Raw genomic sequence first — 13,583 nt, 5'->3', positions numbered from 1 at the left:
CAAAGGTGCTATTCAGTCTGGGTAGCCACAAACATCAATTGAGACTTGTTGGGGAAATGCCAGTGGATATTGAGTCAGTGGTCTATTTGACCCAATGCAATTATAAACGAATGCCACAAAACGAAAGTAATTAGACACAACAACAACAAGAATTGCAATGCAATGCCCTGACAAAGGAAGAAAATGCAAATCATCTCTGGACTTTGTTACTCGGGGAATGGAAATGAAATTGATGGGCCACCAAGGGTCGTCACAGCAGATCAGGGTTGCCAACAAGCCTAATTTTAATTCCAAACAGACTCCAACTCATTGTGGAGGGTATATTGCAGGGTCGTTCCATTGAATGGAATGGATAGGTCGTAACCAGGATGGATAGTTTGTAGCCGGGATGGCCAATCTCCTTCCGAAATGGTAACATTTTAAATATTTTTTCCAAACATTTTGCTTGAAGAATCTAATTTTTATTGAGACCTCCCGAAATGGTTTCGAAAGGCATTTCTGGCCACGCCCAGGAACGTAGAGGAAGAAAATTTGCAGCTATTTACATCCATACGATCCGAAAGAAAACAAGTGGTTTAATTTTTCTCCGTTTCGTATAAACATGCATTTTCGTCTGCTCGCATTGTAGACCCTGATTTAAAGACGTATGGCATTTGATTCAAATATTTTTGGATTTTTTCTAATATCTTAGTTCAGAGAAATGTAATCATAAAGTGCCATAAAGTGCATGTACCCGCTACTTCGCCAGCAAAAAAGTCCACCTTGAAATTTTTTATGCGTTCAAAAATTTCAAAAAAATCTACATATCTCAACCTCATATTTCAGCGTCAACCTTAATATAAAATTTCAGGATTTCATCTCAATTTCTCTATCTCTTCACCCAATAACAAATTTAGTACCACTTAGTACTTTTGAACAATTTTAGTACGCATTTGCAAAACCACCTCCAAATTTCAATCTCAAATGCCAACAGAGACCTCAATATCAAATTTCGGGATTCCAGCTCCATCTCTTCACCAAATACCCAATTTATTACCACTTAGTACTTTTTGAACAAGAATAGTACAAATTTCCAAAACCACCTCCATATCTCAATCTCAAATACCAACAGAGACCTCAACATCAAATTTCGGGATTCCAGCTCTATCCCTTCACCCAATACCCAATTTAGTACCACTTAGTACTTTTTGAACAAGAATAGTACACATTTCCAAAACCACCTCCATATCGTAACCACAGACACAAATAGTGACGTCTACATCAAATCAGCTCCGTTCCTTCTCCTAATACCAAATGTAGTATTATTTAGTACTTTTCATACAATTATAGTACGCATTTGCACAACCAGCTCCATCTCTCAACAACAGATACCTACAGAGACTTCAATATCAAATTTCGGAATTCCTGCTTTATGTCTTCACCCAATACCCATTTTGGTAACACTTAGTACTTTTAAAACAAGAATAGTACACATTTCCAAAACCACCTCCATATCTCAATTTCTGATATCAACAGAGACCTCAATATCAAATTTCGGGATTCCAGCTCTATCCCTTCACTCAATAACCAATTTAGTACCACTTAGTACTTTTTGAACAAGAACAGTACACATTTCAGAACCACCTCCGTATCTCAACCACAGACACCAATGATGACATCTACATTAAATTTCGGGATTCCAGCTCTATTCCTTCATCCTTCGTATTGGGTGAGTAAGTAGTACTATTTAGTACTTTTCGTACAATAATTGTACGTATTATCAAAACCACCTCTATATCTCAATTTCAAATACCAACAAGACCTTTAATATCAAATTTCGGGATTTCGGTTCTATCCCTTCAACCAATGCCCAATTTAGTACCACTTAGTACTTTTTGAACAAGAATAGTACACATTTCAAAACAACCCCCATATATCAATTCCTGATACCAACAGAGACCTTAACATCAAATTTAGGGATTTCAGCTCTATCCCTTTACCCAATGCCCAATTTAGTACCACTTAGTACTTTTCGTACAAATATAGGACTAATTTCCAAACCATCGCCAAATATCAAACACAGATACCATCGGTAATCTGAATATCAAATTCCACAGTTGTATTTCTACCTCTTCACCCAATACCAAATATAGTGCAATTTAGTACTTTTCGTACAATTATAGTACACAGTTGCGAGACAACCTCCATATGACCAGGCTACATATGAACAGCGACACTAATACCCAATTGGTTCACCCAAATCCAAATTGTACCAAATTTAGTACAATTTAGTACTTTTCGCGCACTTGAGAATAAATTTCAAAAACTACACCTATATTCCAATCCAACTATCTGCCAGTAATGCTTATTTTAGGATTCCAGCTCCACCCGTTCCATCCAATTTCGAATTGTACCAAATAAGGTACCGTTTAGTACCTTTCGTATATATTTTCCAAATATTCCTACATATCCCAATACTACAACTAAATAGTAAACTTATTTCAAAAATTTCAGGAGTCCAACTCTATCGGTTCTCACAAAACTTATATTGTACCGAAACTTAAATAGTACTATTTAGTACACATAAATCCTACAAATTTCCAAAACAACGTACATACCTCAATCCTACAATGCAATAGTAATCTTATTCCCAAATTTCAGGATAATAGCTCTATTGGTCCACCCAAATCCAAATTGTACCAAATTTAGTACCGTTTAGTGCTATACATGCACATAAGTAGAAATTTCGAAAACTACATCCATATCACAATACTAATCCTACTATTCGGCAGTAATGGGAATTTGAGGACTCCAGCTCCATCGGTTCCTCCAAATTCGAATTGTACCAAATTAAGTACCGTTTAGTACTTTTCGTACAGATTTTCCAAATATTCTTACATACCCCAATCCTACAATACAATAGTAATCTTATTTCCAAATTTCAGCATTCCAGCTCTATTGGTTCAACCAAATCTAAATTGTACCAAATTTAGTACCATTTAGTACTTTTCGTATATATAAGTAAAAATTTTGAAAACTAAATCCGTATATAAATCCTACACTCCGCCAATAATGTTAATTTTAGATTTCAGGATTCCAACTCCATCCGTTGCTCCAAATTCGAATTGCACCAAATTTAGTACCATTTGGTACTTTTCGTATACATGAGTACCGCCTTCCAAAAACACCTCCTTTCATCGACCTTACTTCACAGCCTTGATTCCCATTCCAACTCTTAGCTCTTACAGTTCACATAATACGAAATGGTACCAAATATACATTTTCCACTTTTTATTTTACATTATAGTACTTTTAGTACACTTATAGTGCGAATTTCCAAAAATCCTATAGTATATCTAGTCCTCTAGTGACCCTCAATCCAAATTTAAGAGTTCTAGCTCTACTGATGCGTCAAATACAAAGGTTACCACATTTAGTACCTTTTAGTACTTTTCGTACCATTCTAGTACGGATTCGAAAAACCCAGCTTTATCTGACACCTTCGTACCAAGAGTGACCTTCAACCAAAATTTTAAGATTCTAGCTTCAGTCATTTCGCCTAGGCGTAGATGAATCGTTAAGCCAGACAGTCACTCCCTCAAATGGCAACCCTTCAAATAACCCAGAGCCAAAATGACAAGAGCCCAAACGAGTCTGTCTAGAAATATTTCCATGACAATACATTAGAGATGCATGCGCCTCATCGCCATTCCGTTTAGATGCCATCTCCTCACAAATGGCATTAATGTGATACCCGATACCTTAATCTGAACAGAACTAAGTAGGCAAAGGCTCCAAGGACATTTTCTCTGGAATAATTCTTTAAAAGTCCCTTTGAGATAATTGAAGAAATTTTACTCTGAGAGAAAAAAGGAAGTCATTTGCAAAAGACACAACTGAAGACTGAAGACCTCGCATCCTTTAGGACTCACAATAACAAGGGAACCATTTTTTTTTTTTTTTTTTTTTTTTTGGGAAATGAGAAACTCTTTGTTATTGCGGAAAAAAGAACACACGTCCAACCAAATGAATCAACAAACAGCACCACATAGCACTTGTTCTACTTCCTGGGAAAATGTTCCTTGTATTCTTTTATTCGAATACAATACTTCATTTGAATATATTTGCAGAGGACTCTTGCTATGAAATGCTTGGATACTAGGAAGAGTTTTGCATTCATTTCATGTTTTCAAGGATAAACAAGCAGGGCCAGGAACAAGAATTTCGTGGAAATAATTTTGGCAAGAATTTTTAAGGAAACACTTTCAAGAACAATGTTGCTTTTTGTGAAATTATTTTTCAAGGACTAAAAGCCTGAATTTTTTATAATATTCAGGATAAAATATAGGACCAACACCGTGAAATTATTTTCCAAGGACAAATTACGTGGATTTTTTTATAAATATTTTTTAAAGGGCCAACCACGTGGAGTTTTCACAATTATTTTTCCAGGATGTGGAAGGATTTGAATTTCCTAAATTTTTTTTTTTCAAGGACTAAAATGGTACTAAATGTCTAGATGGTACCACATACCGGGTGAGATGAAAAAACTGCAACCAATTTCTATTTTCCGCTCGTATTAATCGACCGTGACATCGGAATAAATGCCGAATATTATCGCAAAAATATTCTGGAGGATGTATTAAAGCCTTTGGCACGCAAACATTTTGGTCGCAGACCTTGGACATTCCAACAGGACTCAGCACCATCGCACTAAGCACACGCAACCCAAGAATGACTACAAAATGTAGTCATTCCAAAATTGGATGCTATTTTCGACATTTTTTGCTTTCATTTAATAAAAATTAAAAACAAAAATGTCAAAATTATGGCGTTTGAGTTTGTCGCAGTTTTTTATCTCACCCTATAGAGGTGGTTTTGGAAGTGTGTAATACAATTGTTCGAAAAGTCCTAAATGTTACTATATTTTGTTTCTGGTGAAAGGGCTAGCGCTGGAATCCTGATGATATTGAGGTCTACGTTTCTATCTGGAATGGAGCTGGTTTGGAAATGAGTACTATTTGTATGAAAAGTACTAAATTTGGTATTGGGTGAAGTCCTGAAATTTGATATGTGGTTGAGATATGGTTTTGAAAATGTGTGCTATAATTGTTCGAAAGGTAGTAATGTTGCTAAATTTTGTTTTTGGGTGAAGAGATATGGTTGGAATCCCGAAATTTGATATTGAGGCCACTGTTGGTATCTGGTCAAATGCGTGTAATAGTAACTAAATTTGGTATTGGATGAGGGGATAAAAAGGAAAGGTATTAGAAGGCATGGACCGATAAATTCCATCTTCAAACCAGATATTTTTTTAATATTTAAATCCCATTATATGGGAGGTTCCAGAAGGAGTAGACCGATGTATCGCATCTTTATCCCAGATCTTTTATTAATAAAAATATTAGGATGTGCGATATGTTAAGAGAATCGGATGCCGATTATGCATTTTATGAGATTTTTTTTTTTTTTTAATTTGACCCTTTGTGGGGGAGGTACTAGAAGGTGTGGACCGATATTGTCCATTTTCGCAGCTGATTCAGCACAGATATAAAAATTAGGATTTGCAAAGTTTGCACAAAATAGAATTGCCCTTTCTTGTTCCATGAGGTAAATTGTTTTCTGTGATAAGTTTTGTCTATTTTGAGGGAAGTTCTATAAGGTGTTGATCAATATTGTCCTTCTAAGTTTGAAGAATAATATTACGATGTACCAGGTGTGGACCAAATTGTATGGCTTCTTTGGGAGTTATCGTTATCAATTTTTCTCCAACTGTTGTTAAGAGTCTTTCTTTAATAATTTTTTTTCCAGACATTTTGTTTTTTTTTTTCTATACATTAGGGTGGATTTTTTGTCGGATATTCACTCAATAACTTTATAAGAAACAACTTTTTTTTAAAAAACCAAAAGAGGCGGACCAAATTCACACAGCGGATATTAAAAAATATATTTTTATACCCTCCACCACACTATGGAGGGTATATTCATTTTGTCATTCCGTTTGTAACTCATCGAAATAATGATCTTAGACCTAAAAAAGTATATTATTCTTGATCAGCGTAAAATTCTAAGACGATTTAGCCATGCCCGTCTGTCTGTCTGTGTGTCTGTCTGTCTGTCTGTCCGTCTGTCTGTTGTAATCACGCTATCTTTCGAACGAATTGAGATAGAAGGCTAAAATTTTGCACGCATGTTTATTTTTCCAGTAGGCAGGTTAAGTTCGTAAATGGGCCATGTAGGTCCACGTTTTCATATAGCCCCCATACAACGGTACCTCCCGATATTCGGTATTTTGCTGATTTTAGCGACATTATTCACCGGAATTGTTCGGTGAATTCGGCATTTGAAGTTCGAAATGGATACTACAGCCTGAGACAAAATTGTCTGTGCAAGTCCACGTCTTCGTATAGCCCCCATAAAACCTCCCTCTATTCGGTATTTTGATGATTTTTGCGACATTATTCACCAGAATTGTTTCAAATTTGGTGTTTGAAGTTCGAAATGGATACTACAGCCTAAGGGAGAAAATTGTCTATGTATCGTATAGCCCCCATATAACGGTACCTCCCAATATCCGGTATTTTGATGATTTTAGCGTCATTATTCTTCGTAGTAGTTTCAAATTACGTATTTAGAGTTCTTAAGGGGAACTACAATCTGTGACAGAAAATTGCAGTTCCAGATCATCGTGTAGGCCCCATATATCAGTACCTCCTTATATTCGGTATTTTGACGATTTTAGGTACAATATTCGCCGAAATTTTTTGAGATGTCGTATTTGAAGTTCGTAATTTGAATATGGTAATGGCTTGTGACAAACAATGCCTATGTAGGTGCACGGTATTTTTAAAATGTTAACAGAATTTTTCTTTTTCGAAAATTTTCAAATTTGTTCCAAATGGTGGAGAGTATTCAAAGTTCGGCCCGGCCGAACTTACTGCTTTTTTACTTGGTTTAATTTGTAAAGAATTGACAAAGATTTTTTTAAATATTTTTCAATATTTCGACGATTTTTTGATGGGCCACATAAATCAAAGTTCGTTCTTTTAGAGAATGTGGAAGGTTAACCTCTTAAGAGCCAAAAATGTATACCCTTACGAATATCTTTCAAGCATCAGAGCCATCAACGTATTTTTTTTTTTTTTTTTTTTGCATACAACTTGAGGCACCTCAATCAAAATTTTTGATATCATTCCCTGGCTGTTAACTACAAAAATATATTAAAGTATTTACTTTCATTTAAAACTGTTGGCCGAAGAAATTTCCTCTTCAGTAATGGCGAGTAGAGTAAATAAAACCCATAATCACAGCAGACAATTTCAACATCACCTCCATACCCCGTTTGATGCTGCTCTGAACAGTAGCTTTGTTAACCAACACTAACAAGTCGCAAGGAAATGAAATATTCCCCAAAAAAATCTCCATTAAATTAGGTGGTGGAAACTGTTGCTGTTGTTCATGACATTGTTAATTTCCAAGAATTTCTCATAAAAGGTTGCCAAACAGAATTTGCCAAGCAAGAAGCTATCATCACTTTGCAAACGCCCAACAATGGTAATTACCTAATTTGATAGTCTGCTGAAGAGTTACTGCAGTTTGCTGGAAAGGTTATTCTTGGAAAATATACCTTGGGCACAAAGCAAAGCACAAGCATTGCAGATAGACAAATTGGTGGAATACCTAATGGTGGTACACTGATGCATTTTGCAACATCTCCTCCTCTGAATCAGTTTTCGTTGCCGAAATTCCTCAACCAGCGAGGAAATAATAGGAAACGGGATTTTTGGAATATCGCAGTTAAGTAATTTCCGCTGGATATATTTACCAGGCCAAAGCTTAGTGAGCTGAGTTAATGGAATGACAATATCAAGCATAGCACTATGTTTTTAGAGGAATATTTTTCCATGGACTACTTGGGTCAACGAAGTGATTTTTAAGAAAGTTTTTTAAAAAATATTTAAATTTAAAAACTTGGACCTTAGAATAATATTTCTCAAGGACCACTTGATCCATCCATGCACATTTTTAAGGAGATCTTTCAAGGACTACCTGAAAATATACGTGGGTTGATGATTTTATCTTGGATTTTCCGAGTCACACAGACAGACAGACGAACTAACATCCCTAAATCGACATAGAATATTAGGATACCCCCCATACTAAGGTGGAGGGTGTAAAATTAATGTGGATTTTTAAGAATGTTGATAAAATATTTTACGCCGAAAAGTCAATATTTAAGGAGTTATGGCCATTTTAACATATTCAATAATTCAACCTCAAAAAAGTGGTCACAAATAATAGCTAAAAACGCCGAAACGTTAAAAAGTCAAAATTTAAGGAGTTACGGCCATTTTAAAATATTCAATAATTCAACCTCAAAAAATTGACCACAAATAATAACTAAAAACACCGAAATGTCAATATTTAAGGTGTTACGGCCATTTTCAAATATTCAATAATTCAACCTCATTATTTCAATAATCTTTCAAGGAGTATCTAAGCCTAAAATAAGGTTTTTTTTTGAAATTTTTGTCAACGACTATCTAAACCAGCTACAAATATTTTTAAAACAAGTTAAAAAGTATCAGTCGATTTAGCCGATTATTTCAATATATTTCAATAATGTTGGATTATTTAAATATATTTTGACTTCTGTTATGATTGTTCAAATTCTTCTAGGTACCAAAGGAATGGAGATATGTGATCATTTTTAAAAAAATTCCACAGAAGTATTCCATTTCAATACTTCATCTAATACAGATAAAAATATTGGTATGGACACAATTACAAGAAAATCGAACATTTAGATAAAAAGAAACAAAAAAAAAAAAAAAAACATTAAGTTCGGCTGAGCCAAACTCAGTGAAAAAATGTGGTAAAAACTATCAAAATACCGAATATCGGGAGGTGCCGTTATATGGGGACTATACCAAATCGTGGACCCATACAATGTTTCGCCAGCGGAGCTGGAACCCATTATGACCAACAAATACCAATTTTTAGACAAATCCGTGAAAAAATGTGGAAAAAATAATCAAAATACAGAATATCGGGAGGTACCTTTATTTGGGGACTACACCAAAACGTGGACATACAATGCTTTGCCACACGAACAGGGAAGGGCATCGTTAAATCGACTTAGAGATTTATGCTGATTATGAATATATATAATTTATGGAGTCTACGACGAATATTTAAGATGTTACAAACGGAATGACAAAGTTAATAAACCATCCTTTCCAAGGTGGAGGGTATAAAAACTGCAACAAAGTCAAACGTCATAATTTTTACTTTTTTTAAAATGTTATTGAATGAAAGCAAAAAAATCGGAAATAGCATCAAATTTTAAAATAAGTTTAGATTGGTCACTTTTGGCACGATTTATGGCCAATGAAACCGTCACACGCTGCCCGAATGTTGCTCTGCGGTATTTTGGCCCATTACCGACGAAGCGCTTGCTTCAGGTGATCGATACTTTGGTTTTTTTTACTGCCAACCTCATTTTCCAAAATACTCCAGACACAATAGTGCAACGGATTCGTATTCGGAGATTTTGGTGGCCATTGTGCGCTGGAGATGAAGCGAGGAACCTCAGTTTGTAAGCATTCCTGGGTGGCGCGTGCTGACTCCTGCTGGAATGTCCCAGGCCTGCGGCCAAAATGTTTGCGTGCCCAAGGCTTTAATATTTTCGCGATAATATTCGGTATTTATTCTGATGCCACGATCGATTAGTACGAGCAGAGAGCGACCATCGGCTGTTTTGGCGGCCCACATCATCACCATGGCCGGCGCTTGAGTTCTGGTGGCCAACCGAAGATGCACATTTTCAGCTGACCTATCAGGCAAGTAAACACGATCATTTTGTTTGTTTACAAACTGCTGGACAACGAAAGTTTTCTCATCGGAAACGGAGAAAACCAAATTTGGCTATTCACCACTTTCGGCCAAGCGAAGCAACTCTTTAGATCTTTTGAGTCTTTTTTCTTTCTGTTGCGGTGTAAGTTCTTGCACTTTCTGGAATCTCACTGGCTTTAACCCGAGCCTATTTTTCAATATTTGCCGAATGGAATATTGCGATAGGTTCAGCTCACGAGCCATTGTGTCGGCCACTGCGACTGCGCGAGTTTCGATCAAGTCGCTTCTTTACTTTTCGAACCATTTCTGCTGATGTTGCTGTTTTCTTCTGTCCACTTCCTTGACGTCGGGCTACGCTACCAGTATCATGTAATCGGTAAGGAGCGATGGTACGAGACACAAAAGATTTATTCACATTTAAATACTGGAGTGCTCTAACGCTAGCCACTTGTGGTTTTCCAGCCAAATATAAAGAAATCACACTATCGCTTGTAAACAATATAACGAGCTGTCACTGGAATAATTTTAACAGCTGTCGCACGAGTGGCTTAGATATGCCAGCAGTCTGAAGTTGGTTGCAGTTATTGCATCTCATCCTGTATATATGCAAAAAGGGCTAATGTTTACAATTCGTTTCAATTCGGAATAGTCTCTTTCCAGAGAAGGATAAAATCTAAGAAATCGCAAATTATTGCATGGGGATAGGGTCAGAATTAAAGCCTTTTGTTTTTGAAGATATACATTTAAGGGTTCAAATAGACCAAAAAAAATCTTGATTTTGCAGTCGCTCTATAGGTCACAATTGACCCAGAATTTTGCATGAGAAGAGAGTTAAGGACAGGGAAGAAATCTAGCATTTTGGAATACCATTGGATTATATTTGGCTGTAAAATGGACCATAACTTTTGGGTGAAATTGTTTTGAATACCTAACAATACGACGGAGTACGTAAATGTTGGGCAAATGTCCCCGGTCAAAAGCTAAGGGTAACATTTGAGCAGCGCTCTATGACATCTTTCAAAACGGAATCTTCCCAAAAGAGGATTTTGACATAAGGGAGCTTCCAGCACATTATAGTGTTGTAGGGTATCACATGGTCGACCCGGCACGGCTATAACCCCTGATTACTTGTTTTGGAATATACGATCAAGAACTAAGAATATGGTATCAAAAACTAACTGAGCCGCAAATATTGTTACACAATTTGCTGCACCAACCCGCTTCATTCACAAATATATATACTTCTGACATAAGTCTATTTTCGTAAGTTTTTTCTCCCTATTTTAGATAATTTGTTTCCAAATCTCCGACAAATAATCTTCTTTGTCAAAAGTAATTAACCAAATTAACTTTCATTATTTGATTTCGAAGGTCATTTCGAAAAAAAGCCGTAAGTCCATCCGAAATTACTTGCCAAAAAAGAAGGAAAAAACTTTTTACAAGGAAGAAAAAACTCCAACAAAATCAACAATAACTGACTTCATGATGTCCAAGCTGGGACTTAAATCATTATCAAGTGTTGCACAGATGACGATTGTCTTTTGCTGTTGTTTCCGAACACGCAACATGATTTTATACTTAGCATTATTTATTGGCATTTTGACATGACGTCTCGTTTGTTCTCAGCGACGAACTTTTTCATTAACGCAGAAATAGAGGAAGAAAAAAATAACACAAATACAAAAAACTTCCAATTTCCTGCACTCGTCAGTTCAAGGAAGCCATTCTATTAATTTGTAATGTCGGGCAATACTTTTTGTCATGGTATTGGTGTTTTGTTTTTCTTTTGTGTGGCTGCTTTGGTACTTACCTTTCCCGTTAGGGTGGCATTATGCAGTTCATCGAGAGTGGGTCGATATGCCGCCTGTATTGACATTATGTTGCGATAATTATCCAGACGTGGCAAAGCTTCGCGTGTGAAATGTCTATGGCAAAGAAAAAGAAACGAAAAATGGGAAATTTTAATTTTCCAAAGATTTCCATCTTCTGTTCTGTTCTGTGTTTATGCTTACCGAAAACTTTTGCCATATTTTGTGTCATATTCATTATCCAACAGTTCACGATCTTCATTGGAATCATCTGAGTCCTCGTTTTGTGGTTCGACTTGGAAGCGTGTCGTCTGTAGGTCCTTGAAACGCGACGGTTTGTCTTTGTCACGAAAACTACTCTTGATAGATTGCCTGGTGGAGGAGAGGGAGGAGGGTGAAAAGAAAACAAAACATGCCGCAATTAGAATTCAAAATTAAAAAATGTCAAACAGAATAGAAATACAAGTTCAAAAGGAATAAATAACACACACACATACATATGTACGGATTAAATATTAAAATTTCAACACAAAGAAAGAAATCACAAATAAATAAATGACAGATGTTATCACCGAAAAAAAGCCACACTTTGTTTATTTTAAAGAAAGAGAAGATTGTATTGGAATAACGCTATAAATTCAATATTTGTTTTGACTTCCCATATTGTAGTGGGTGTAGGGTGGGGAGCTTATTGAAGAATACCGAGGATGTGGGGAATGTCGGAAAAATCGGGAGGGGTAAAGTAGTTTGTATTTCAAGAGGAAATGTATATTCTTATTCAAATCGAAATTGTAGAAATCAAAATTCCTATCAACAAGTTAAAAATTATTTGCCGACAGATGTATACCCTCAGTCAATATTCGCCGAAAATGGCTCGTGCGCTTAACATATCGCAATATTCCATTCGGCAAATATTGAAAAATTAGCACGGGGTAAATCCATTGAATTTCCAAAAAGTGCAAGAACTTACCCCGCAACAGAAAGAAAATAGACTCAAAAGAGCTAAAGAGTTGCTTCGCTTCTGCCGAATTTTGTTTTCACCGATGAGAAAACATTCGTTGTCCAGCAGTTTGTAAACAACCAAAATTATCGTGTTTACTTGCCAAAATGGTCAGTTGAAAATTTTCACCTTCGGTTGGCCTCCAGAACTCAAGCGCCGGCCATGGTGATGATGTGGGCCGCCATAAAAGACGATGGTCGCTCTCCCCTCGTATTAATCGGCCGTGGCATCCTCGCTTCATTTCCAGTGCACAATGGCCACCAAAATCTCCGGATACTATTGTGTCTGGAGTATTTCGGAAAGGAATGTTGTCACTAAAAAATACCAAAGTGTCGATCACCTCAAGCAAGCGCTTCACCGGGAAGGGGCAAAAATACCGCAGAACAATATTCGGGCAGTGTGACGCCGGTTTCATTGGCCGTAATTCGTGCCAAAGGTGACCAATTCGAACAAATCTAAACTAATTCTAAAATTTGATGCTATTTCCGACATTTTTGCTTTCATTCAATAAAACTTAAAAAAATGTAAAAATTATGGCATTTGACTTTGTTGCAGTTTTTTTATCTCATCCTGTATTTGTACGAAAAGTACTAAATTGTACTACACTTTGTTTTGGGGAAAGGATTGCGCTGGCATCCTCAAATTTGATATTGAGGTCTCTGTTGGTATCTGGAATCGAGGTATGGAAATTGTTTTGAATGGGTGTACTATAGCTTTACGAAATGTATTAAATGGTTCTTGGTTCTTGAAAAATATTCCCTAAAAACCACGTTTGTGCCTTGAATGATTCAAGGAAAAATGATGCCATAAAATCCACGTTTGTTGGTTGAATGATCCTTGAAAAAATCCTCCTTAAAAATCCACGTTTCTGACCTGACTCATACATGAAACAAATATTCATAAAAACCCACGTTTAGTCCTCGAATAAACCTTCTTAAACA

General features: G+C 36.2%; 1 protein-coding gene across 2 annotated transcripts in view; it reads right to left on the bottom strand.

The window, feature by feature from the left end:
• Nucleotides 1-13,583, bottom strand: part of LOC101888630 (bumetanide-sensitive sodium-(potassium)-chloride cotransporter) — a 189,206-nt gene that overhangs the window by 53,936 nt on the left and 121,687 nt on the right. For both annotated transcript variants that reach the window (XM_020034704.2, XM_059119650.1), the window contains exons 5-6: nt 11,847-12,014; nt 11,645-11,759 (exon numbers count right to left, since the gene is read on the bottom strand). In XM_020034704.2, coding sequence (XP_019890263.2) covers nt 11,645-11,759; nt 11,847-12,014 — 283 coding nt within the window. The remainder of the gene's footprint in view (nt 1-11,644; nt 11,760-11,846; nt 12,015-13,583) is intronic.

Source organism: Musca domestica, unplaced genomic scaffold (assembly GCF_030504385.1).
Source record: "Musca domestica strain aabys unplaced genomic scaffold, Musca_domestica.polishedcontigs.V.1.1 15, whole genome shotgun sequence".
NCBI lineage: Eukaryota > Metazoa > Arthropoda > Insecta > Diptera > Muscidae > Musca > Musca domestica.
Note: the sequence above shows the minus strand (reverse complement) of the source record. Positions and strands in the feature narration are given on the sequence as shown.